This window comes from Puma concolor, chromosome E2, assembly GCF_028749965.1.
Source record: "Puma concolor isolate L17-30 chromosome E2, mPumCon1.1.hap2, whole genome shotgun sequence".
NCBI classification, from domain to species: domain Eukaryota; kingdom Metazoa; phylum Chordata; class Mammalia; order Carnivora; family Felidae; genus Puma; species Puma concolor.
Window position 1 is genome coordinate 58,192,347 of NC_141681.1, and position 24,446 is coordinate 58,216,792.

Below are 24,446 nucleotides of genomic sequence, written 5' to 3' on the forward strand. Positions count from 1 at the left end.
ATCCATGAAACCTGACTCTTTCCCTGCAAATGACACTTCTAGTCTTCTTCATTGCTCTTCTCAGTCCTGCAGGTGCACTTTTTTTTTTAATTTGTATATATTTGTTTAATTTTGAGAAAGTTTGAGCAGAGGAGGGGAAGAAAGTGAGAGGGACAGAGGCTCTGAAGTGGGCTAAGCATGACAGCAGCAAGGCTGATGTGGGGTTCAAGCCCATGAACCGTTAGATCAAAACCTGTGTCGATGTTGGACACTCCACCTACTGAGGAACCCCGACACATGTATTTCTTTCTCTTTTAAAAAATAAACATGTTTGTTTGCTTTTGGGAGAGCATGAGCAAGGGAGAGGCAAAAGGAGAGAGTGGCAGGGGATCTGAAGCTGGCTCTGCATGACAGCAGTGAGCCCTATGCCATCAGGTGTATTAGATCTCTATACCAACAAGCATGTTTAACGTGATACCACAGCCCTCATCCCGAATTCCCTCCTTCCACTGCCCCTAAATACTCCATTCTCCATTCATTCCTCCTTCCCCATTCCAATACGTCAGCCCACTTCTTGTGTCTTTTATGTCCACTGCTCTCGTATGCCAGCTAACATTTATCAGGAGTCCTTAGTTTCCTCATGTCCCTGCACTTATTACCCCCAACTCTACACTTCCTGACTCTTTCTCGTGATCCCTCTAGCCTCCTGATGCCAACTGTTCTCCCAGCTCTGAAGGTCTCTGTCCACCCACACTAACTCCCTGTGCCCATGATGTTTCCTAGGCATCATCTTTTCTTTCTACTCTTTCTCTCTGGTTGGAGCACTGAATACTCCCAGGACTCCAGTCACAGGCAACTATCTCCCTTCCATCCCTATCTTCTTTAATCCTTCATTGGCAAAAAGGTTTCTATGCTCTCTACCCAACCTTGTCACTTCACTCCCTTTTGCGAATTAATTTGTCATCCATTATTCCTCTCCTTCCTAGGACTTCTTTTTACCCTTATTCTCTCAACACATATAGCCCAGCCTTAGTCTCCCTGCCTACACTCCACTCCCAACCTAAAATGAGTAGTTTGCCTTAACCCTTCAGTCACATTTCACAACCTAGTGTCTTTTAGCCTTAGTGTGGGTTACATAGTGTGCGTCAAATAAATATGCCCAAGTGCTAACCCTCATTACCTGTAATTGTACCCTTATTGGGCAGTAAGCTCTTGGCAGATGTCTTTACATTAAAATGAGGTCATGCTAGATTTGGGTCAATTTTACTCCAATGACTGGTATCCTTATAAGAAAAGAAAAATGAAGACACACAGAACAAGGTGTGATGATGAAGTCAATGATGGAGTGATATACATCTACAAGCCAAGCCAGACCAGGGACAGCTGACAGTCCCCAGGAGTTAGAAAGAGCAAAGTCTCAATTATTGAGTGTTAGCAGTGTGGCCCTGCTAACAGCTTACTTCAGACTTCAAGAACCTCCAGAACTGTGAGACAGTAATTCCTCAGTGTGCTTAGACTAAGAGACCAATGCACCATCGCTCATTTTAGCCAGCCTATATTGTATATATGCAGCATATTATCTACGCAACTGACTATGGACACAAGTTATTTTCTTGTCTTGGTTATTATGAATAATGGGGCATGTTGCTTAGTTTTTACATATTTGTGAGTTTTCTAGTTTTGTCCATTTACCTGATTCTAGGTGCATGCCATTGTGGTTGAAAAGATGCTTGATAGAATTTCACTCATAAATTTATTAAGACTTTTTTTGTGTGGCAACATATAATCTATACTGGAGAGTGTTCTGTGTCCGTGTGGGAAGAAAGTTTTCTGCTGCTGTTGCATGCAATGTTGTAAGTCCGTCTGCTGAATGTCTTTGAAGTCTGATGTTTTCATATTGACGTCGTGTCTGAATACTCAATCCATTATTGAAAGTGCAGTGCTGAAATCCTGCTGTATACATACATAGGTGCTTTTATGTGGGGGGGGGGATAAATATTTATACAAGTTCTATCCTTTGGTGGAATTGACTCCTTTATTTTTTCAGTTCTGTTCTTAGCAAAAGCAGCTAAAAACTATAAAACATTACTTTATATCTATAAAAGAAAATGATTTCAAATTAAGTGATGCACATGTATCCAAATGTGACCAAATCAACACAACAATTCAATGCACAATAAGTGTATTATGTAATTCATGGAACAAAAAGACACAACTAAATGTTTTGTCAATACAAATGGTATATACATATACAAACCTACAGCTTAGTGCAACACAAACAAATCCTAAGTACTTGGTATAGCTACCTTTCTCCTACATTAAAGGAGTGAATGTCTTCTATGTAGTAAATAGACATGGAATGTATAAAAACTTTGGTCACATGTAATGTAATCCAAAATGTGGGACCCAAGTGGAATGTAAGGTTAGCTTATGGGAAGATGAACATTTCAGAAAGAACTCAACTTGAAATAAATCTGCTATATAGACACAATGACCCATAAAAAACTGATCATTGCAAATGTATACAAAGAACTGCCCAGAAATACCGGAAATCTTACTGACAGGTATATTACAGTACCATGCCTGAAATAAAAAATAACTTGCTTGATGTGTTTAAAAGAGCAGATAACAATGAAAAGCAAATAACATGTGAGTGAAAAAATTGTGAGGTACAATATCATGGTGTTCGAAAAGTGAATAGTCTGGTAAAGATGTATTAGCCTGTACAATTTGGTTTTGATCAACTATTGGCTGCTTTTGCAGTAAATTACCAAGATTTTCACTGCAACAGTATTTTCCCACACACTTCAAAATCTGGAAGCAATAGTCTTTCTCACATTGTCATTTATTGTTTTTTATTTTCCCCAGCCCTCTAAAGGTAGCAATCGGTTTTTGAATATCAAGTAGCCATTTCAAAGCGTCATAAGATACACATGTGGAGAAACATTACACAAACTACAATTCAGGCATCTGCACAAACACCACCCACACTTACGGAAAAAGGTGTTTCTTTTCAATGTGTCAGTATGAGTTAAAGAACCAAACTATTATTGTCCTCCAAAACCAAAACAGGGGGAGACTTTATTGCCTTCTGCCAAATAGCGCATTAACTAAAAACCGTGTACAAAGTGACCCATTTGTTTAATACGGATCTTGCCGTGTCTTATTATAGTCCTTGCATTCAAGTCTATTTTGTCTGAAGCATAGCTACCCCATTTCTTTTGGTTTCCGATTGCATGCAATATCTTTTTTTTTTTATTTATATATGAAATTTATTGTCAAATTGGTTTCCATACAACACCCAGTGCTCATCCCAAAAGGTGCCCTCCTCAATACCCATCACCCACCCTCTCCTCCCTCCCACCCCCCATCAACCCTCAGTTTGCTCTCAGTTCTCAACAGTCTCTTATGCTTTGGCTCTCTCCCACTCTAACCTCTTTTTTTTTTTTTTTCCTTCCCCTCCCCCATGGGTTCCTGTTAAGTTTCTCAGGATCCACATAAGAGTGAAACCATATGCTATCTGTCTTTCTCTGTATGGCTTATTTCACTTAGCATCACACTCTCCAGTTCCACCCACGTTGCTACAAAAGGCCATATTTCATTTTTTCTCATGGCCACGTATTATTCCATTGTGTATATAAACCACAATTTCTTTATCCATTCATCAGTTGATGGACATTTAGGCTCTTTCCATAATTTGGCTATTGTTGAGAGTGCTGCTATGAACATTGGGGTACAAGTGCCCCTATGTATCAGTACTCCTGTGTCCCTTGGATAAATTCCTAGCAGTGCTATTGCTGGGTCATAGGGTAGGTCTATTTTTAATTTTCTGAGGAACCTCCACACTGCTTTCCAGAGCGGCTGCACCAATTTGCATTCCCACCAACAGTGCAAGAGGGTTCCCGTTTCTCCACATCCTCTCCAGCATCTATAGTCTCCTGATTTGTTCATTTTGGCCACTCTGACTGGGGTGAGGTGATACCTGAGTGTGGTTTTGATTTGTATTTCCCTGATAAGGAGCGACGCTGAACATCTTTTCATGTGCCTGTTGGCCATCCGGAGGTCTTCTTTAGAGAAGTGTCTATTCATGTTTTCTGCCCATTTCTTCACTGGGTTATTTGCTTTTCGGGTGTGGAGTTTGGTGAGCTCTTTATAGATTTTGGATACTAGCCCTTTGTCCGATATGTCATTTGCAAATATCTTTTCCCATTCCGTTGGTTGCCTTTTAGTTTTGTTGGTTGTTTCCTTTGCTGTGCAGAAGCTTTTTATCTTCATAAGGTCCCAATAATTCACTTTTGCTTTTAATTCCCTTGCCTTTGGGGATGTGTCGAGTAAGAGATTGCTACGGCTGAGGTCAGAGAGGTCTTTTCCTGCTTTCTCCTCTAAGGTTTTGATGGTTTCCTGTCTCACATTCAGGTCCTTTATCCATTTTGAGTTTATTTTTGTGAATGGTGTGAGAAAGTGGTCTAGTTTCAACCTTCTGCATGTTGCTGTCCAGTTCTGCCAGCACCATTTGTTAAAGAGACTGTCTTTTTTCCATTGGATGTTCTTTCACGCTTTGTCAAAGATTAGTTGGCCATACGTTTGTGGGTCTAGTTCTGGGGTTTCTATTCTATTCCATTGGTCTATGTGTCTGTTTTTGTGCCAATATCATGCTGTCTTGATGATGACAGCTTTGTAGTAGAGGCTAAAGTCTGGGATTGGGATGCCTCCTGCTTTGGTCTTCTTCTTCAAAATTACTTTGGCTATTCGGGGCCTTTTGTGGTTCCATATGAATTTTAGGATTGCTTGTTCTAGTTTCGAGAAGAATGCTGGTGCAATTTTGATTGGGATTGCATTGAATGTGTAGATAGCTTTGGGTAGTATTGACATTTTGACAATATTTATTCTTCCAATCCATGAGCAGGGAATGTCTTTCCATTTCTTTAAATCTTCTTCAATTACATTCATAAGCTTTCTATAGTTTTCAGCATACAGATCCTTTACATCTTTGGTTAGATTGATTCCTAGGTATTTTATGCTTCTTGGTGCAATTGTGAATGGGATCAGTTTCTTTATTTGTCTTCCTGTTGCTTCATTGTTAGTGTATAAGAATGCAACTGATTTCTGTACATTGATTTTGTATCCTGCAACTTTGCTGAATTCATGTATCAGTTCTAGCAGACTTTTGGTGGAGTCTATCGGATTTTCCATGTATAATATCATGTCATCTGCAAAAAGCGAAAGCTTGACTTCATCTTTGCCAATTTTGATGCCTTTGATTTCCTTTTGTTGTCTGATTGCTGATGCTAGAACTTCCAGCACTATGTTAAACAACAGCGGTGAGAGTGGGCATCCCTGTCGTGTTCCTGATCTCAGGGAAAAAGCTCTCAGTTTTTCCCCGTTGAGGATGATGTTAGCTGTGGGATTTCCATAAATGGCTTTTATGATCTTTAAGTATGTTCCTTCTATCCCGACTTTCTCAAGGGTTTTTATTAAGAAAGGGTGCTGGATTTTGTCAAAGGCCTTTTCTGCATCGATTGACAGGATCATATGGTTTTTCTCTTTTTTTTTGTTAATGTGATGTATCACGTTGATTGATTTGCGAATGTTGAACCAGCCCTGCATCCCAGGAATGAATCCCACTTGATCATGGTGAATAATTCTTTTTATATGCCGTTGAATTCGATTTGCTAGTATCTTATTGAGAATTTTTGCATCCATATTCATCAGGGATATTGGCCTGTAGTTCTCTTTTTTTACTGGGTCTCTGTCTGGTTTGGGAATCAAAGTAATACTGGCTTCATAGAATGAGTCTGGAAGTTTTCCTTCCCTTTCTATTTCTTGGAATAGCTTGAGAAGGATAGGTATTATCTCTGCTTTAAACGTCTGGTAGAACTCCCCTGGGAAGCCATCTGGTCCTGGACTCTCATTTCTTGGGAGATTTTTGATAACCGATTCAATTTCTTCGCTGGTGATGGGTCTGTTCAAGCTTTCTATTTCCTCCTGATTGAGTTTTGGAAGAGTGTGGGTGTTCAGGAATTTGTCCATTTCTTCCAGGTTGTCCAATTTGTTGGCATATAATTTTTCATAGTATTCCCTGATAATTGTTTGTATCTCTGAGGGATTGGTTGTAATAATTCCATTTTCATTCATGATTTTATCTATTTGGGTCATCTCCCTTTTCTTTTTGAGAAGCCTGGCTAGAGGTTTGTCAATTTTGTTTATTTTTTCAAAAAACCAACTCTTGGTTTCGTTGATCTGCTCTACAGTTTTTTTAGATTCTATATTGTTTATTTCTGCTCTGATCTTTATTATTTCTCTTCTTCTGCTGGGTTTAGGCTGCCTTTGCTGTTCTGCTTCTAGTTCCTTTAGGTGTGCTGTTAGATTTTGTATTTGGGATTTTTCTTGTTTCTTGAGATAGGCCTGGATTGCAATGTATTTTCCTCTCAGGACTGCCTTCGCTGCGTCCCAAAGCGTTTGGATTATTGTATTTTCATTTTCGTTTGTTTCCATATATTTTTTAATTTCTTCTCTAATTGCCTGGTTGACCCACTCATTCGTTAGTAGGGTGTTCTTTAACCTCCATGCTTTTGGAGGTTTTCCAGACTTTTTTCTGTGGTTGATTTCAAGCTTCATAGCATTGTGGTCTGAAAGTATGCATGGTATGATTTCAATTCTTGTAAACTTATGAAGGGCTGTTTTGTGACCCAGTATATGATCTATCTTGGAGAATGTTCCATGTGCACTCGAGAAGAAAGTATATTCTGTTGCTTTGGGATGCAGAGTTCTAAATATATCTGTCAAGTCCATCTGATCCAATGTCTCATTCAGGGCCCTTGTTTCTTTATTGACCGTGTGTCTACATGATCTATCCATTTCTGTAAGTGGGGTGTTAAAGTCCCCTGCAATTACCACATTCTTATCAATAAGGTTGCTTATGTTTATGAGTAATTGTTTTATATATTTGGGTGCTCCGGTATTCGGCGCATAGACATTTATAATTGTTAGCTCTTCCTGATGGATAGACCCTGTCACTATTATATAATGTCCTTCTTCATCTCTTGTTACAGCCTTTAATTTAAAGTCTAGTTTGTCTGATATAAGTATGGCTACTCCAGCTTTCTTTTGGCTTCCAGTAGCATGATAAATAGTTCTCCATCCCCTCACTCTCAATCTAAAGGTGTCCTCGGGTCTAAAATGAGTCTCTTGTAGACAGCAAATAGATGGGTCTTGTTCTTTTATCCATTCTGATACCCTTTGTCTTTTGGTTGGTGCATTTAATCCATTTACATTCAGTGTTATTATAGAAAGATATGGGTTTAGAGTCATTGTGATGTCTGTATGTTTTATGCTTGTAGTGATGTCTCTGGTACTTTGTCTCACAGGGTCCCCCTTAGGATCTCTTGTAGGGCTGGTTTAGTGGTGACAAATTCCTTCAGTTTTTGTTTGTTTGGGAAGACCTTTATCTCTCCTTCTATTCTAAATGACAGACTTGCTGGATAAAGGATTCTCGGCTGCATATTTTTTCTGTCTAGCACACTGAAAATCTCGTGCCAATTCTTTCTGGCCTGCCAAGTTTCAAAAGAGAGATCAGTCACGAGTCTTATAGGTCTCCCTTTATATGTGAGGGCACCTTTACCCCTTGCTGCTTTCAGAATTTTCTCTTTATCCTTGTATTTTGCCAGTTTCACTATGATATGTCGCGCAGAAGATCGATTCAAGTTACGTCTGAAGGGAGTTCTCTGTGCCTCTTGGATTTCAATGCCTTTTTCCTTCCCCAGTTCAGGGAAGTTCTCAGCTATTATTTCTTCAAGTACCCCTTCAGCACCTTTCCCTCTCTCTTCCTCCTCTGGGATACCAATTATGCGTATATTATTTCTTTTTAGTGTATCACTTAGTTCTCTAATTTTCCCCTCATACTCCTGGATTTTTTTATCTCTCTTTTTCTCAGCTTCCTCTTTTTTCATAACTTTATCTTCTAGTTCACCTATTCTCTCCTCTGCCTCTTCAATCCGAGCCGTGGTTTAATTTTATGACTATTATTCTAAATTCACTTTCTGTTATATTATTTAAATCCTTTTTGATCAGCTCATTAGCTGTTGTTATTTCCTGGAGATTCTTCTGAGGGGAATTCTCCGCTTGGTCATTTTGGATAGTCCTTGGCGTGGTTAGGACCTGCAGGGCACTTCCCCTGTGCTGTGGTGTATAACTGGAGTTGGTGGGCGGAGCCGCAGTCAGACCTGATGTCTGCCCCCAGCCCACCGCTGGGGCCACAGTCAGGCTGGTGCGTGCCTTCTCTTCCCCTCTCCTAGGGGCGGGATTCACTGTGGGGTGGGGTGGCCTGTCTGGGCTACTTGCACACTGCCAGGCTTGTGATGCTGGGGATCTGGCGTCTTAGCTGGGGTGGGTAGGCAAGGTGCACAGGGGCAGGAGGGGCAGGCTTAGCTTGCTTCTCCTTAGGTGATCCACTTCAGGAGGGGCCCTGTGGCAGCAGGAGGGAGTCAGATCCGCTGCCGGAGGTTTGGCTCCGCAGAAGCGCAGAGTTGGGTGTTTGCGCGAGGAGCGAGCAAGTTCCCTGGCAGGAACTGGTTCTCTTTGGGATTTTGGCTGGGGGATGGGCGGGGGAGATGGCGCTGGCGAGCGCCTTTGTTCCCCACCAAACTGAGCTCTGTCGTCCGGGGGCTCAGCAGCTCTCCTTCCCTTTGTCCTCCAGCCTTCCCGCTTTCTGAGCAGAGCTGTTAACTTATGACCTCCCAGACGCTAAGTCGCGCTTGCTGTGGGAACACAGTCCGTCAGGCCCCTCCGCTTTTTGCAAGCCAGACTCGGGGGCTCTGCTTGGCCGGCGAGCCACCCCTCCGCCCCGGCTCCCTCCCGCCAGTCCGTGGAGCGCGCACCGCCTCGCCGACCTTCCTACCCTCTTCCGTGGGCCTCTCGTCTGCGCTTGGCTCCGGCGACTCCATTCTGCTAATCCTCTGGCGGTTTTCTGGGTTATTTAGGCAGGTGTAGGTGGAATCTAAGTGATCAGCAGGACGCGCGGTGAGCCCAGCGTCCTCCTACGCCGCCATCTTCCCTCTCTCTGCAATATCGTTTTGAATATCTGCACCTTCAGGCTGAGTGTGTTCTGAAAGCAGATGTGAGTCTTGTGAACACAACATAGGATTGGGTCTTGGATTTCTTTCCATTCAGCCAATCTCTATCATTTGATTGGGGAATTTAGTCCCTTTATATTTAAAGGAAGTATTGATCCAGGCATGGAGTTACTGTTGTCATTCTTCTCATGGTTTTCTGGCTACTTTAGAATTCTTGCTCCCTTTCTTATCCATTTTCTCTTTACTTTTGTGATCTGATGATTTTCAAGAATGGTAAACCCTGATTCTTTTCTCTTTATCTTTTGGGTATCGATTACCAGTTTGCTCCATGGTTACCATGAAGATTCAAGAAGACACGACAGTCTATTTTAAGTTATGTACAGCTTAAGTTTGCCTACTGAAATTCCTTCAGGCCTGAGGTGATTGTTCAAAAATGTGAATGTAGTATCCTAGCCATTTTAGGAAGGTTTTCCTATTCTCTTTCTGATATCTGTGAAGATTTCTTCCTTTCAATTACATCAGGATATTGATATTGATATTGATATTCTGTACTTGTAACTATTGCTATGATGAACCTGCATCACGTTTTTCAGTGGACTGACCCTCTTTCCCTTTAAGATCATTTAGTACAACATTTTATTTGTGATACACACTTTTAGTTGAAATAAATGGACAATGGTGTCCTGAACACCTCTTTCATGATAATTACAGCAAGGTTAGAGGCACAGAAAGTATCTCCATATAGATTTTATTCAACTCTTGTTCTTCACCTTCCATGGAAAATTACATATGTATGAGTCCCACCCAAGAAAGAAGGGAACTCATATCATTGATGTAGCAATACTCAGACACATACGTTCACACACCCACTAGGAATAAATGAATTTTCTGAAGTGATTTGAGAATAAGAAGCAAACTAATGTTTACTAGTCAGAAAACTTAAATAGGTTAATGTAAAAATATTGAGAGTATATGTATGCAAAACGCCATCCCTTTTATCATTTAAAGCATAAGCATATACATTATCTAAATGTTTACCTTTGTATTATTCCTTCTAATAAGTATTTTGATGTAATGTCTGAATACACTGACTTATTGCTTTCTGCTGTGAATCCTGTGACACGTGTTGACATTTTCTGTTCAGTTAAATATATTTTTAAATACTTCAATCTTTCAACTTACTTTCCTTTTGGTACTCTCTCATGTTTTCCAAATGGTATATTTATGAAGAAGGGCTTTCCTCATGCATTAAGTTTGAATGGTTTGAACTCACATGCATTTGGAGATATTGAATAAGGATTGAGTTCCAGATGAAAGCTTTGTCATTCTCTTTACATTTTAGAGTTTTCCTCTCATATGGGAATTATGATGTTGAATAAGGTAGGACTTCCACCTAAGGGTGTGCCACATTCATCACATTTGCAATGTTCCTCCTATGTATGAACAATGTGATGGTGAGTAAGGCTTGAGACGAGCGAAGTGTTTCGCCACATTCTCTACAATTGTAAGGATCTCTCAAGTATGAATTTGGTGGTGTGGAATGAGGCTTGAGCACCATTAAAGGGCTTTCCAGAATCTTTCTATGTGAAAAATCATCTCTATAACACATTCTCTGACACGAAATCAGGGATCAGCATTGGTTAAAGCCTTGCCACATTGTTTACTTGGGTATCGTTAATCCTCAATGTGGATTCTGTGGTGTGGAGTAGCGTTGAGCTGTCCTTAAAAGTTCTCTCACAGTTTTGGGGTGCCTGGGTGGCTTAGTCAGTGAAGCATCCAACTTCACTTCATGTCATTATATAGCAGTTTATGGGTTCAAGCCCTGCATCAGACTCTGAGCTGTCTGTGCCAAAACCTTGGTGCCTGGAACCTGCTTTTCATTCTGTGTGTGTGTCTGCCTCTGTACCCTCCCACTCATTCTATGGAAGAAAAACTTTTTAAAAAGTGGGGAAAAAAATTCCCTCACAATCTTAAACTCTGTAACATTTGCTCCAAGATGATTTCTGTAATCTTGAATAAAGGATGATTGGTGATTAAAGCCTTTTGCACACGTTACATTGGTAAGGTTGGTTCAAGTATGAATTCTGTGATGTTGACGAAGTCCCGAGCATTTGGTAAAGCCCTTGCCACATGTCTTACATTGGTAAGGTTTCTCTCCAGTATGAATTCTGTGATGGCCATTACGGTCTGACTGCAACCTAAAGGCCTTGCCACATTCTTGACATTTGTAAGGTTTCTCTCCAGTATGAATTCTCTGATGCTGACTAAGGGATGATTGCTGGCTAAAGACCTTGCCACATACTTGACATTTGTAAGGTTTCTCTCCAGTATGAATTCTGTGATGCTGAGTAAGGGTTGTTTGCTGACGAAAGACCTTACCACATTCTTGACATTTGTAAGGTTTCTCTCCCGTATGCATTCTGTAATGCTGAGTAAGGGATGATTGCTGGATAAAGGCTCTGCCACATTCTTGACATTGGTAAGGTTTCTCTCCAGTATGGATTCTGTGATGCTTAGTAAGGCTGGAACACAAATTAAAGGTTTTGCTGCACTTGTTACATTGGTAATGTTTCTGTCCGGTATGAATCCTATGATGTCGAGTAAGGGCTGAGTATTCGCTAAAGGCCTTGCCACATTCTTTACATTTGTGGGGTTTCTCTCCGGTATGAATTCTGTGATGTTCAGTAAGTCGTGAGGAATAGTTAAAGGCTTTTCCACATTCTTGACATTGGTAAGGTTTCTCACCAGTATGGATTTTGTGATGCTGAGTAAGGGATGATTGCTGTCTAAAGGCCTTGCCACATTCTTGACATTTGTGAGGTTTCTCTCCAGTGTGGATTCTGTGATGTCCACTAAGGGATGATTGCTGGCTAAAGGCCTTCCCACATTCTTGACATTTGTAAGGTTTCTCTCCAGTATGAATTCTGTGATGTCGACTAATTGATGTTGGATGGCTAAAGGCTTTGCCACATTCTTGACATTTGTAAGGTTTCTCTCCAGTATGCATTCTGTGATGCTTAGTAAGGGATGCTGGCTGGCTAAAGGCCTTGCCACATTCTTGACATTTGTGAGGTTTCTCTCCAGTATGAATTCTGTGATGTCGAATAAGGGATGATTGCTGCCTAAAGGCCCTGCCACATTCTTGACATTTGTGAGGTTTCTCTCCAGTGTGGATTCTGTGATGCTGAATAAGCAATGATTGCTGGCTAAAGGCCCTGCCACATTCTTCACATTTGTAAGGTTTCTCTCCAGTATGCATTCTGTGATGTTGAATAAGGGATGATTGCTTGCTAAAGGCCTTACCACATGTTTGACATTTGTGAGGTGCAGTATGGATTTGCCTGTGTGCATGGAGTGATGACCGATCCTTAAAGGTTTGACCACCTTCTTCACATTTGTCAATTTTCTTTGCAGTATGCCTTTGCTGATGTTGAGATAGTGTCGAGTGCCTGTCAAAGGTTCTGCCACATTCCTTGCAAATGTACCTTTTCTCTCCAGTACCACTTGTCTTACAGGTATTTAGACTTAATGATTGACTAAACATGTTCCCAGATTCATTACCTGTGTATGGGTTTTCCTCCACACAAATCCTTTGATGATCAGCAATACTGGAGGACTGCTTCAGAGCTTTCCCACATTCATCATATTTAGAAGTATTTTCTCCCCTCTGCGTTCTCTTACTCTTGGTACGCTTGGAGTTTGGGTAAAAGACTTCCTCATCTTTATTAGATTCAAAATGGTTTTCTTGCAGAGTCCTCAGATGTTTGCTAACATGGGATCCCTGGTTAGACTGTGTCTCAGATTCACTGTATTGAGCCAGTGTATCTCCACTGAAAATGCTCTGGTAATGTTGCACGGTCACCTCCTCTATGAAGCGCCTCCCAAATTGAGACGTCCTAGGCCTTTTATCTTCATTTTTGAATCTCTGAGTTTTAGAAATATTTGAATGAAAGGTCAATCCAATCCCACTTTCACAATGGCTCAAAGCATTGTTTTCAGTGTGGATGGGGTAACTTTCCAAATGTTCCAAATTTTCGTTGCACAAATATGTATGTTTGCGTATTTGATTGGAACTTCTTACAGATGCACACTCCTTTGCACAAATAGTGGATGTAAAAAGGGCCGTTTTCCAAGATGTTTTATGTCCTTCACCACTTGTGGCCGTGAGGTTCTTATTATGGGCACTCGTCTCAATTGGACCACGTCCTTCATAAAACTTCTGATGCGCTTCATTCTTTCTATCACTGTCGCAGTTTATCAAGTGTAAATTCTCAAGGGCATGATGTTTCCCTGTACCCAGTGACACATTTTGTGAAGAGGTTTCTATGCATGGTTTTGGCAGGAGGTTCTGGGTGCCATGTGAAGATATAGCTGAAAGATAGCAAATAACAAAAAAAGGAACATCATTCCAATTACTACTCTCAAATGAATGTACTGACAACTTCTAATATACAACCTTCAAATCAGTCAGAGAATGTCAGGAAGATGGTTGAGAAGGATTCATCGGGACTTCATTCTTCCTTGACACAGAAATTTACACACAACGTGCTGAAGACATAGCCTAATAGATCCTTCTGTAGTTGTTCAATGGTGTAGCACAAATCACATTCCTGTGCCACAAAGAATCAGGAAAGTACTTTATGAGCCAAAATTTAGAAGGACATTTAATTTAAAACTCAAACAGAAATGATGAAAATACGATATAGCAAAAGTAGGAATAAAACAACAGGACGAGTTTGTTTTCAGAAATAACCCAAAAATATTACAGATCTATAACACCATCAAGTAAGGATGAATAATTGAAGTTCTCCTAAAATCAGAAGTGAAGAAGTAACACGACACAGTACATGTGATATAGATATAAAAATAATTATAATTGGCACAAAGAATAATTACATGCTAACAAATAGGTATCAAAAAAAAAAGTACCTATTTCAAAAAAAGGTATAACCTACCTGACATCATCATGGAGAAAAGAACATAATGAAAGAGGAACCTGGGTGGCTTAATTGGTTGAGCGTCCAACTCTTGATTTTGGCTCAGGTCATGATCTTAGGGTCATGTGATGGACCCCCATATCAGGCTCTCCCCTAAGCAAGAAGCCTGCTTAAGATTCTCTCTCTATATGCCTCTGCCTTCTCCCCCACTTACTGACTCTCACACTCAAAAAAAAAAAAGAAGAAAAAAGAAAAAAATCAACGGATCTACAACTACTAGGTAGATTAAAACTGTAATAAATAAACTCCCAGTGGGGCGCCTGGGTGGCTCACTTGGGCAAGCATCTGACTTCAGCTCAGGTCAGGATCTCACAGTCCATGAGTTTGACCCCTGCATTGGGCTCTGTGCTGACAGCTCAGAGACTTGAGCCTGCTTCGGATTCTGTGCCTCCCTCTCTCTCCTCCCCTCCCCTGCTCATGCTCTGTCTTTTTCTGTCTGTCTCTGTCTCAAAAATAAATGAAAACATTAAAAAATTTTTTTAATTAAAAATAAATATAAAAATAAATTTCCAACAAGGAAAATGCTTATGCCAGATGAATTCACGGAATAATTCATAGACACACATGATAAAGTCCTTGAAATCTCCCCAGCCATTTCTAGGGAGTGAAGAGAAGGGAGATTATGAAAACCCTTGATCATTCCAGCCTTAACAGGTTATCAAAGCTGAAGGAAGATGCTATAAGTATAGAAGACTATGAATGACTATGTGTGGGGAATATTCATGCAAAGTCCACCATAAAACTAAGCAAATAGGGGAGCCTGGGTGCCTAAGTCGGTGAAGCATCTGACTCTTGACTTCAGCTCAGGTCATGACTTCAGTCGTGAGATCAGGCCCCATGTCCAGCTCATTGCAAACTGAAAAACCTGCTTGGGATCCCCTTTCCTCCTCACTCTCTGCCCCTCCCATTGTCCTCTTCTTCCCTCTCCCTCTCAAAACAAATAAACAAATGAAAAACAAACTGAATCAAAAGCACGTTTTACCATTTTACGACACAATCAGCTGGGAATTCCTCCTGAAATTCAAGGGTGTTTCACCATATGGCAAACTATCAAGTTGGGACTGCAAATTACAGACTAAAGATCACAAAGAGAGGATTAATTGATACAGGACAGGAAGTGAGCATATTGTACACCATTTCATGATTAAAGATACTCACTAAAGGAAGAATCAAAGGAAACTACTTCATCCTAATAAAGATCATGTATGTGTGAAAGGCTGATTTCCAACATAATCGATGAGAAGACTGAAAGCTCCTCCTATAGGATCAGAAATAAGGTATTGAAAGCAACGTTCCCATGTCCATTCCACACAGTACGGGAACTATTCAGAACAATTAGGCAAGAAAAAAATACATAAAAGGAAACCAAATTGGGAGTGCTTGGTTGGCTCAGTTAATTGTCTGACTGTTGGTTTTCAATCTGGCACTTTGTGAATTTGAGCCCCACATCAGTCCCCATGCTGATAGCACAGAGCCTGTTGGGGTTCTCTCTCTCTGTCTCTCTCCCTCTCTCTCTGCTTCTCCCCCACTTCCACTCTCTCAAAATAAATAAAACAATTCTAAAATCGAAACAAATTGGAAAATAAAAAGCAAAATTATCGTTGTTAGAGGATGAAATTATCTATATAAAATCCTAGGGAACTTTTTTTTTTTGGTAACCATTATTATTCATTTTTGCTAATTTTTCTACTAGACCCTCCACTTTCAATTTTTTATGCTATAAATGATTGAGTTAATTACTGTATTTCACCTTTTTTCTTTTATTACACTCAATGAACAAACGAAATTTAGATAAAATTCTGTAAAAGGAAACACTAAAGAAAAATAAGAAAGAAGTAAAATGAAGACCCAAATAAACAATAACATACCATTGAAAGTAATTCCATTTCTCCAATACAACACACAAAATTGGCAATACCTTAAATACATTTACATTGAAAAAAAAACCCACAAACGAAAAATGGAAAAGAAAACGAGGCAACAGTTACCCACAGAAACATATAGTGTGATAAAAGATTCCTAAAGCAATCATACACTAACATATTAGACATTTTGGAAAAGACCAAGACCACATGCTTTCACTGGTCAATTGACCAAACATTTAAACAAGTAACTCCTTGGATGCCCTGGTGGCTCAGTTGGTTAAGCATCCAACTGTTGGTTTTGGCTCAGGTCATGATCTCACTTTGTGAGTTCCAGCCCCACACTGGGCTCTGCACTGACAGTGGGCATCCTTTTTGGGATTCTCTCTATTTCCCTCTCTCCTTACCTCTTCCCTCTTATCTCTCCTCTCTCTCAAAATAAATATTAAAAAGGTAATGGAGAACATTATATTTTTTTAAAAAAGCAATTACTGATAAAATTCATCAAAATTCTGCAAATAGTAGAATAGAGGGAACCCATTGAAAATCATTCTAGGTAGCAGACATTACCCTGGTACCAAAGAGGACATAACCACAATACAAGAACAAAAAAAGGCTAGTTTGTCGAATATAAATATTGCTACACTGGCCTTCTTTTGACATTCATTTGCATGATAACTTCTCTAGCCCCTCACTTTCAATTGGCAGACGGCTTCAGGTCTAAATTGAGTCTTTTGTAGGCAGCAGATTAATCGGTTTGGGTTTTTTTTAATCCATTCAGACACGCTATGTGTTTTGATTGGAGTGTATAGTACATTTACCTTCAAAGGAATTATTGACTAGATACCTATCTGCTGCCATTTTATTATTACTTTTGGCATTGTTTCTGGAGATTTTTTTCTGATACTTTCTTGTCTTTCTCACTTTTGGTCTCTCCTCTGAACTCAAAGACTATCCTTAAACATGTCTTGAAGGGCTGTTCCAGTGGTCACAAACTCCTTTAGTTTCTGTTTGACTGGAAATCTCTCTCTCTCCTCTAGTCTGAATGATAGTCTTCCTGGATAGACTGTTCTTGGCTGCCTATTTTCCCCATTCAGCATCGGGTCTGACTGCGGCCCCGGCCACCAACACAAGTTACCCCAGACAGCATAGGGGAAGAGCCCTGCAGTTCCACACCATTCCAGGAACTATCCAAAATGACGAAACGGAAGAATTCTCCTCAAAAGAAACTCCAGGATGTAGTGACAGCTAACAAACTGATCAAGAACGATTTAACCAATATAACAGAAAATGAATTTAAAATAATAGTCATAAAATTAATCTCTGGGCTTGAAAAAAGTATAGGGGACAGCAGAGAATCTATTGCTACAGAGATCAAGGGACTAAGGAACAGTCAGAAGGAGCTAGAAAATGCTATAAATGAGGTGCAAAATAAAACGGAGGGGACCACAGCTCGGAATGAAGAGGCAGAGGAGAGAATAGGTGAATTAGAAGATAAGATTATGGAAAAAGAGGAAGCTGAGAAAAAGATATAAAAAGAAAAATCCAGGAGCATGAGGGGAGAATTAGAGAACTAAGTGATATGATGAAACACAATAATATACGCATAATTGGGATTCCAGAGGAGGAAGAGAGAGAGAAAGGTGCTGAAGGTGTACTTGAAGAAATCATAGCTGAGAACTTCCCTGATCTGGGGAAGGAAAAAGGCACTGAAATCCAAGAGGCACAGAGAACTCCCTTCAGACGTAACTTAAATCAATCTTCTGCATGACACATCATAGTGAAACTGGAAAAAAAAAAAAAAAGGATAAAGAGAGAATTCTGAAAGCAGCTAGGAATAACCATGGTCTAACATATAAATGGAGACCAATAAGACTCGTGACAGATTGTCTACTGAAACTTGGCAGGCCAGAAAGGAATGGCAGGAAATCTTCAACGTGGTGAACAGAAAAAATATGCAGCCGAGAATCCTTTATCCAGCAAGTCTGTCATTTAGAATACAAGGGTAGATAAAGTTCTTCCCAAACAAACAAAAACTGAAGGAAACCATCACCACTAAACCAGCCCTACAAGAGATCCTAAGGGGCATCCTGTGAGACAAAGTAACAGAGACATCACTACAAGCATGAAACCTACAGACATCACAGTGACTCTAAACCAGTATCTTTCTATAATAACACTGAAAGTAAATGGACTAAATGCGCCAACCAAAAGACATAGGGTATCAGAATTGAAAAAAAAAAAAAAAAAAACAAAAAAACAAGACCCATCTATTTGCTGTCTACAAGAGACTCATTTTAGACCTGAGGACACCTTCAGACTGAAAGTGAGGGGATGGAGAACTATCTATCATGCTACTGCAACTCAAAAGAAAGCTGGAGTAGCCATACTTATATCAGACAAACTAGACTTTAAATTAAAGGCTGTACCCTTCAGAAGTATATAAGAATTGAGATCATACCATGCATACTTTCAGACCATAATGCTATGAAGCTTGAAATCAACCAAAGGAAAAAGTCTGGAAAACCTCCAAAAGCATAGAGGTTAAAGAACACCCTACTAAAGAATGAATGGGTCAGCCAGGCAATTAGAGAAGAAATTAAGAAATATATGGAAACGAATAAAAATACAACAATCCAAAGGCTTTGGAATGCAGCGAAGGCAATGCCGAGAGGAAAATACATTGCAATCCAAGCCTATCTCAAGAAACAAGAAAAATCCCAAATACAAAATCTAACAGCACACCTAAAGGAACTAGAAGCAGAACAGCAATGATACCCCAAACCCAGCAGAAGAAGAGAAATAATAAAGATCAGAGCAGAAATAAACAGTATAGAATCTAAAAAAACAGTAGAGCAGATCAATGAAAGCAAGAGTTGGTTTTTTGAAAAAATAAACAAAATTGATAAACCTCTAGCCAGGCTTCTCAAAAAGAAAAGGGAGATGACCCAAATAAATAAAATCACGAATGAAAATGGAATTGTTACAACCAATCCCTCAGAACTACAAGCAATTATCAGGGAATATTATGAAAAACTATATGCCAACAAACTGGACAACCTGGAAGAAATGGACAAATTCCTAAACACCCACACACTTCCAAACCTCAAACAGGAAGAAATAGAAAGCTTGAATAGACCCATAACCAGCGAATAAATGGAATCATTTATCAAAAACCACCCAACAATTAAGAGTCCAGACCAGATGGCTTCCCAGGGGAATTCTACCAGACATTTAAAGCAGAGGTAATACCTGTCCTTCTCAAGCTATTCCAAAAAGTAAAAAGGGAAGGAAAACTTCCAGACTCATTCTATAGAGCCAGCATTACTTTGATTCCTAAACCAGACAGAGACCCAGTAAAAAAAGAGAACTACAGGCCAATATCCCTGATGGACATGAATGAAAAATTCTCAATAAGATACTAGCAAATCTAATTCAACAGCATATAAAAAGAATTATTCACCATGATCAAGTGGGATTCACTCCTGGGCTGCAGGGCTGGTTCAACATTCGCAAATCAATCAATGTAATACATCAAATTAATAAAAGAAAAGATAAGAACCATATGAGACTGTCAATCGATGCAGAAAAAGCATTTGACAAAAATCAGCATCCTTTCTTAATAAAAACCCTCGAGAAAGTCGGGATAGAAGGAACACACTTAAAATCATAAAAGCCATTTATGAAAAGCCCACAGCTAGTATCATGCTCAATAGGGAAAAACTGAGAGCTTTCTCCCTGAGACCAGGAACACGACAGGGATGTCTACTCTCACCACTGTTGTTTAACATAGTGTTGGAAGTGGTAGCATCAGCAATCAGACAACAAAAGGAAATCAAAGGCATCAGAATTGGCAAGATGAAGTTAAGCTTTCACTTTTTGCAGATGTCATGATACCAAACATGGAAAACCCATGATAGACTCCACCAAAAGTCTGCTAGACCTGATACATGAATTTAGCAAAGTCGCAGGACACAAAATCAATGTACAGAAATCAGTTGCATTCTTATACACTAATAATGAAGCAACAGAAAGACAAATAAAGAAACTGACCCCATTCACAATTGCACCAAGAGGCAGAAAATACCTAGGAATAAACCTAACCAAAGGTGTAAAATACCCGTATGCTGAAAACTATAGAAAGCTTATGAAGGAAATTGAAGAAGATATAAAGAAATGGAAAAACATTCCGTGCTCATGGATTGGAAGAATAAATATTGTCAAAATGTCAATACTACCCAAAGCTATCTACACATTCAATGCAATCCCAATCAAAATTGCATCAGCATTCTTCTCCAAGCTAGAACAAGCAATCCTAACATTTGTATGGAACCACAAAAGACCCCGAATAGCCAAAGTAATATTGAAGAAGACCAAAGCGGGAGGCATCACCATCCCAGACTTTAGCCTTTACTACAAAGCTGTCATCATCAAGACAGCATGGTATTGGCACAAAAACAGACACATAGACGAATGAAATAGAATGGAAACCCCATAACTAGACACACAAAAATATGGCCAGCTAATCTTTGACAAAGCAGGAAAGAATATCCAATGGAAAAAAAAGACAGTCTCTTTAACAAATAGTGCTGGGAGAACTGGATAGCAACATGCAGAAGGTTGAAACTAGACCACGTTCTTACACCATTCACAAAAATAAACTCAAAATGGATAAAGGACCTGAATGTGAGACAGGAAACCATCAAAACCCTAGAGGAGAAACCAGGAAAAAACCTCTCTGACCTCAGCCGCAGCAATTTCTTACTTGACACATCCCCAAAGGCCAGGGAATTAAAAGCAAAAATGACCTCATGAAGATAAAAAGCTTCTGCACAACAAAGGAAACAATCAACAAAACGAAAAGGCAACCAACGGAATGGCAAAAGATATTTGCAAATGACATATCGGACAAAGGGCTAGTATCCAAAATCTATAAAGAACTCCCCAAATTCCACACCCGAAAAACATAAAATCCAGTGAAGAAATGGGCAGAAAACATGAATAGACACTTCTCTAAAGAAGACATCTAGGTGGCCAACAGGCACATGAAAAGATGCTCAACGTCGCTCCTCATCAGGGAAATACAAATCAAAACCACACTCAGATACCACTGCACGCCAGTCATAGTGGCTAAAATGAACAAATCAGGAGACTATAGATGCTGGCGAGGATGTGGAGAAACGGGAACCCTCTTGCACTGTTGGTGGGAATGCAAACTGGTGCAGTCGCTCTGGAAAACAGTGTGGAGATTCCTGAAAAAATTTAAAATAGCACTACCCTATGACCCAGCAATAGCACTGTTACAAATTTACCCAAGGGATACAGGAGTGCTGATGCATAGGAGCACTTGTACCCCAATGTTTATAGCAGCACTCTCAACAATAGCCAAATTATGGAAAGAGCCTAAATGTCCATCAACTGACGAATGGATAAAGAAATTGTGGCTTATATACACAATGGAATACTACTTGGCAATGAGAAAGAATGAAATATGGCCTTTTGTTGCAACGTGGATGGAACTGGAGAGTGTTATGCTAAGTGAAAGAAGTCATACAGAGAAAGACAGATACCATGTATTTTCACTCTTATGTGGATCCTGAGAAACTTAGGACCATGGGGGAGGGAAAGAAAATAAAAAACAGGTTAGAGAAGGAGGGAGGCAAACCATAAGAGACTCTTAAATCTGAGAACAAACTGAGGGTTGATGGGCGGTGGGAGGGAGAGGAGGGTGGGTGATGGGTATTGAAGAGGGCCCCTGTTGGGATGAGCACTGGGTGTTATATGGAAACCAATTTGACAATAAATTTCATATTAAAAAAAAAGAAATACCAATAGGTATTGTTTTTGAGTCTTCTATAGCATTAAAAGTCTAGGTCTCCTTTATGTTTTGTGCTGGGTTACATTCACAATTTTAAGGCATTTGAACTAATGCGATGCACATTTTTTTTATTTGCAGCAACAGAAAAGAGATAAGGAAGAGTATCTATGGGACATGAGAGCAGAATAAAATGGAAATTTACAGGACAGAACTCTCATTCACAACCTCTACTTTAAACAGCAATTCCTACAGCAAACATAGGAGAAATCCTTCATTTTCCAAAGCAGACCACAAAGTGAAATGAAGGAGGAAGCTTCCACAATAAATGAGATGATTAGTGCACATCTTCCCATAAAGATACTTAATGATAACAGAGAAAAAATATCAACCTTCTAGTGGAGGGATCCAGCAGAGAGCACACAGGAAATAAGGAACCTGTAATGGGTGACACTGGGATCAGGTGGCTAATGTTCTTCAAAGGACACAGAATGACAGCTGTGAAATAAATGTCCAGAACAAATATGTAAATCACAGTCTAACAGCCAAAAGGAAAATAACCATTTTATTCAAATATCAAGCCACTATTCCATGGCAAACAATTCAAATGATCCTCTTAGACTTATGGAGGAAGAAGAGAGAACAGGTAACTAAATGATATCAGGAAAGCTGTGCAAGACCAACAGGTCAACCCAAATGATCTACCTCATACCTCAGGACGCACATGCCATGTCAGAATTTTGATCTAATAGGTCAGAAATGAATCTCATAAAGAGCCACGCAGAAAGTGAAAACATTTATGACAAAGGCACAGGAAGTTTCTATTATACAAGAAAAAAGATGAAAATTATGAAGTTACTGAGAAATAACGTACCCATTGAGTCTTTATGGCAGGCTATGAGTTCTAAGTTCTCAGTGTTCTAGTTCCCTTGTGGCATTAATGTTGGTAGGAATATTAGAATACACATGGACAAATTATTTCACCATTGAGGAATGGAAGACATAAATTGGAAATTTCTTATTATAATTCATAAGAAAAATAAGCTTCTGAAGTGAAATAGAGCATGAGATTTTCTCATTTTAGAAAATGCTTTTTTATCTGAGGGAATTACTGAATCTCAGTGTTGTATGATTAAGTCTAAAGCATCAGTGGGGCGCCTGGGTGGCTCAGTTGGTTGACCATCCAACTTCAGCTCAGGTCATGATCTTGTCGTCTGTGAGTTCGAACCCCACATCAAGCTCTGTGCTGACTGCTCGAAGCCTGGAGGCTGCTTCAAATTCTATGTCTCTGTCTCTCTCTGCCCCTCCCCCACGACTGCTCTGTCTGTCTGCCTCTCTCTGTCTCTCTCTCAAAAACAAACATTAAAATAAAAACAAAGAGTATAGCCTCAGGAACATTGGAAAGCATAAACCGGAAATCACGTGATCCCTGTCTCCAGTGCTCCTGGGATTTGGACACCAAAACCCACTCGGTCCAGCACTACTATGACACACTTCTCACGAAAACAGAAATTGGGAATGACTTACAATAGAGTTTCTCAGAATATGGAGAATTCTCCAGGACCTTCAAAGCAAAGGAGAAGCTTTCAGACTTTGAAGATACTCAACGCACAAGGGGAGTCTCCTGGCACTCACTGCGGATGTGATGGACCATCACTGGAGCAGAACAAAGAATCCTTCGAGAATGTAAGAGTATGATGGGTTGGAAAGCTGATGTCCCGCTATGAGTGGGACAGACATAAAACTGGGCTTCCAAACTAATTTCCATTCAAGGAGAGCTACTTGAGCCATATTTTAAATATTTGCATATCACCACTGTCATCTGTTTTGTTCATGCCCACCTACCTGCTGGTGAGGCTACCGTCTTCTTTCTCTTCACATCCCAGAGCTCCCTCTTTTGTTCCAAAAAAATGACCAGGTGTGGTTTCGACACAATGAGGCCTGATTATCAGAAAAAAAAAAAAAAGATCACACCTGTTTCTCAGATTCTTTCACCCCAATACTGTGCTCAGTACACGAGAGAGGACATTGTAGAATTCCAGAAAATGATTTCTGAATGCTGTTGCCCAAAAGCCCCTTTAGTATACTTGACAGGAATTTCCAATGTTCACTTCATGACCTCACATCCAAGTACTACCACTACAGGAATGACTAGCAGTTGGGAGCTTAAGTGGGCAGTACCATTTTATGCCACTCCATGTTTACAATTACCACTCGCTACAGATGATGATGCTCTTACCTCACCGTAAAGAAGGGGAATCTACAGCTGGAAAGGAAACCTCATGAAGGTATTTCTCTATATCTACAAACTCTACTTCTTTCTCTGACTGCAGGGATCTGCATCCCAGTCATGCAAAGAGGATGTTTCCAAGAGACAGTCTTCCAAGGAAGGAACAAACCCGCGAGTGTGGTTTGGGAAGTCTGGAAGGAGTTATCCTCACCCAAGAAGAGGAGGTGTCCATAGGTCTCTAACATCACATCCCTGTACAGTTCTCGCTGACTCTGGTTCAGGCATCCCCATTCCTCCTGAGAGAATTCTATGGCCACATCCCTGAAGGTCAGCAGTCCCTGCAACAAATACCACAGTTACCAAGTAACCATAGGCAGCGTTCATAATGGTACCTAAGATGCAGGAAGGAGTTAATGTCACCAGCTGGACCCCAAGACCTGACCTTCACTGCTTACTTGTTGATACCCACTGCCCTTAGTCCCTCATTTTATT

The 24,446-nt window shown here is 40.1% G+C and overlaps 2 protein-coding genes across 6 annotated transcripts in view; one reads left to right on the top strand and one right to left on the bottom strand.

The window, feature by feature from the left end:
- Nucleotides 1-9,782: 9,782 nt before the first annotated feature.
- Nucleotides 9,783-24,446, bottom strand: part of LOC112850903 (uncharacterized) — a 212,892-nt gene continuing 198,228 nt past the window's right edge. Inside the window, exons 2-4 of one of the 2 annotated variants that reach the window (XM_086690609.1) lie at nt 24,166-24,292; nt 23,570-23,665; nt 9,783-13,421 (exon numbers count right to left, since the gene is read on the bottom strand). In XM_086690609.1, the coding sequence (XP_086546735.1) occupies nt 11,122-13,421; nt 23,570-23,665; nt 24,166-24,292 (2,523 nt within the window). In that variant the 3' untranslated portion in view covers nt 9,783-11,121. The remainder of the gene's footprint in view (nt 13,422-23,569; nt 23,666-24,165; nt 24,293-24,446) is intronic. The other variant, XM_086690608.1, reaches the window with a different exon arrangement.
- LOC147573822 (KRAB domain-containing protein 5-like) overlaps nt 21,630-24,446 on the top strand; it is a 161,288-nt gene continuing 158,471 nt past the window's right edge. For 2 of the 4 annotated variants that reach the window (XR_015245034.1, XR_015245038.1), the window contains exon 1: nt 21,630-24,281. The gene's annotated coding sequence lies outside the window, so the exon portion shown is untranslated. The remainder of the gene's footprint in view (nt 24,282-24,446) is intronic. The other 2 variants (XR_015245037.1, XR_015245036.1) reach the window with 1 other exon arrangement.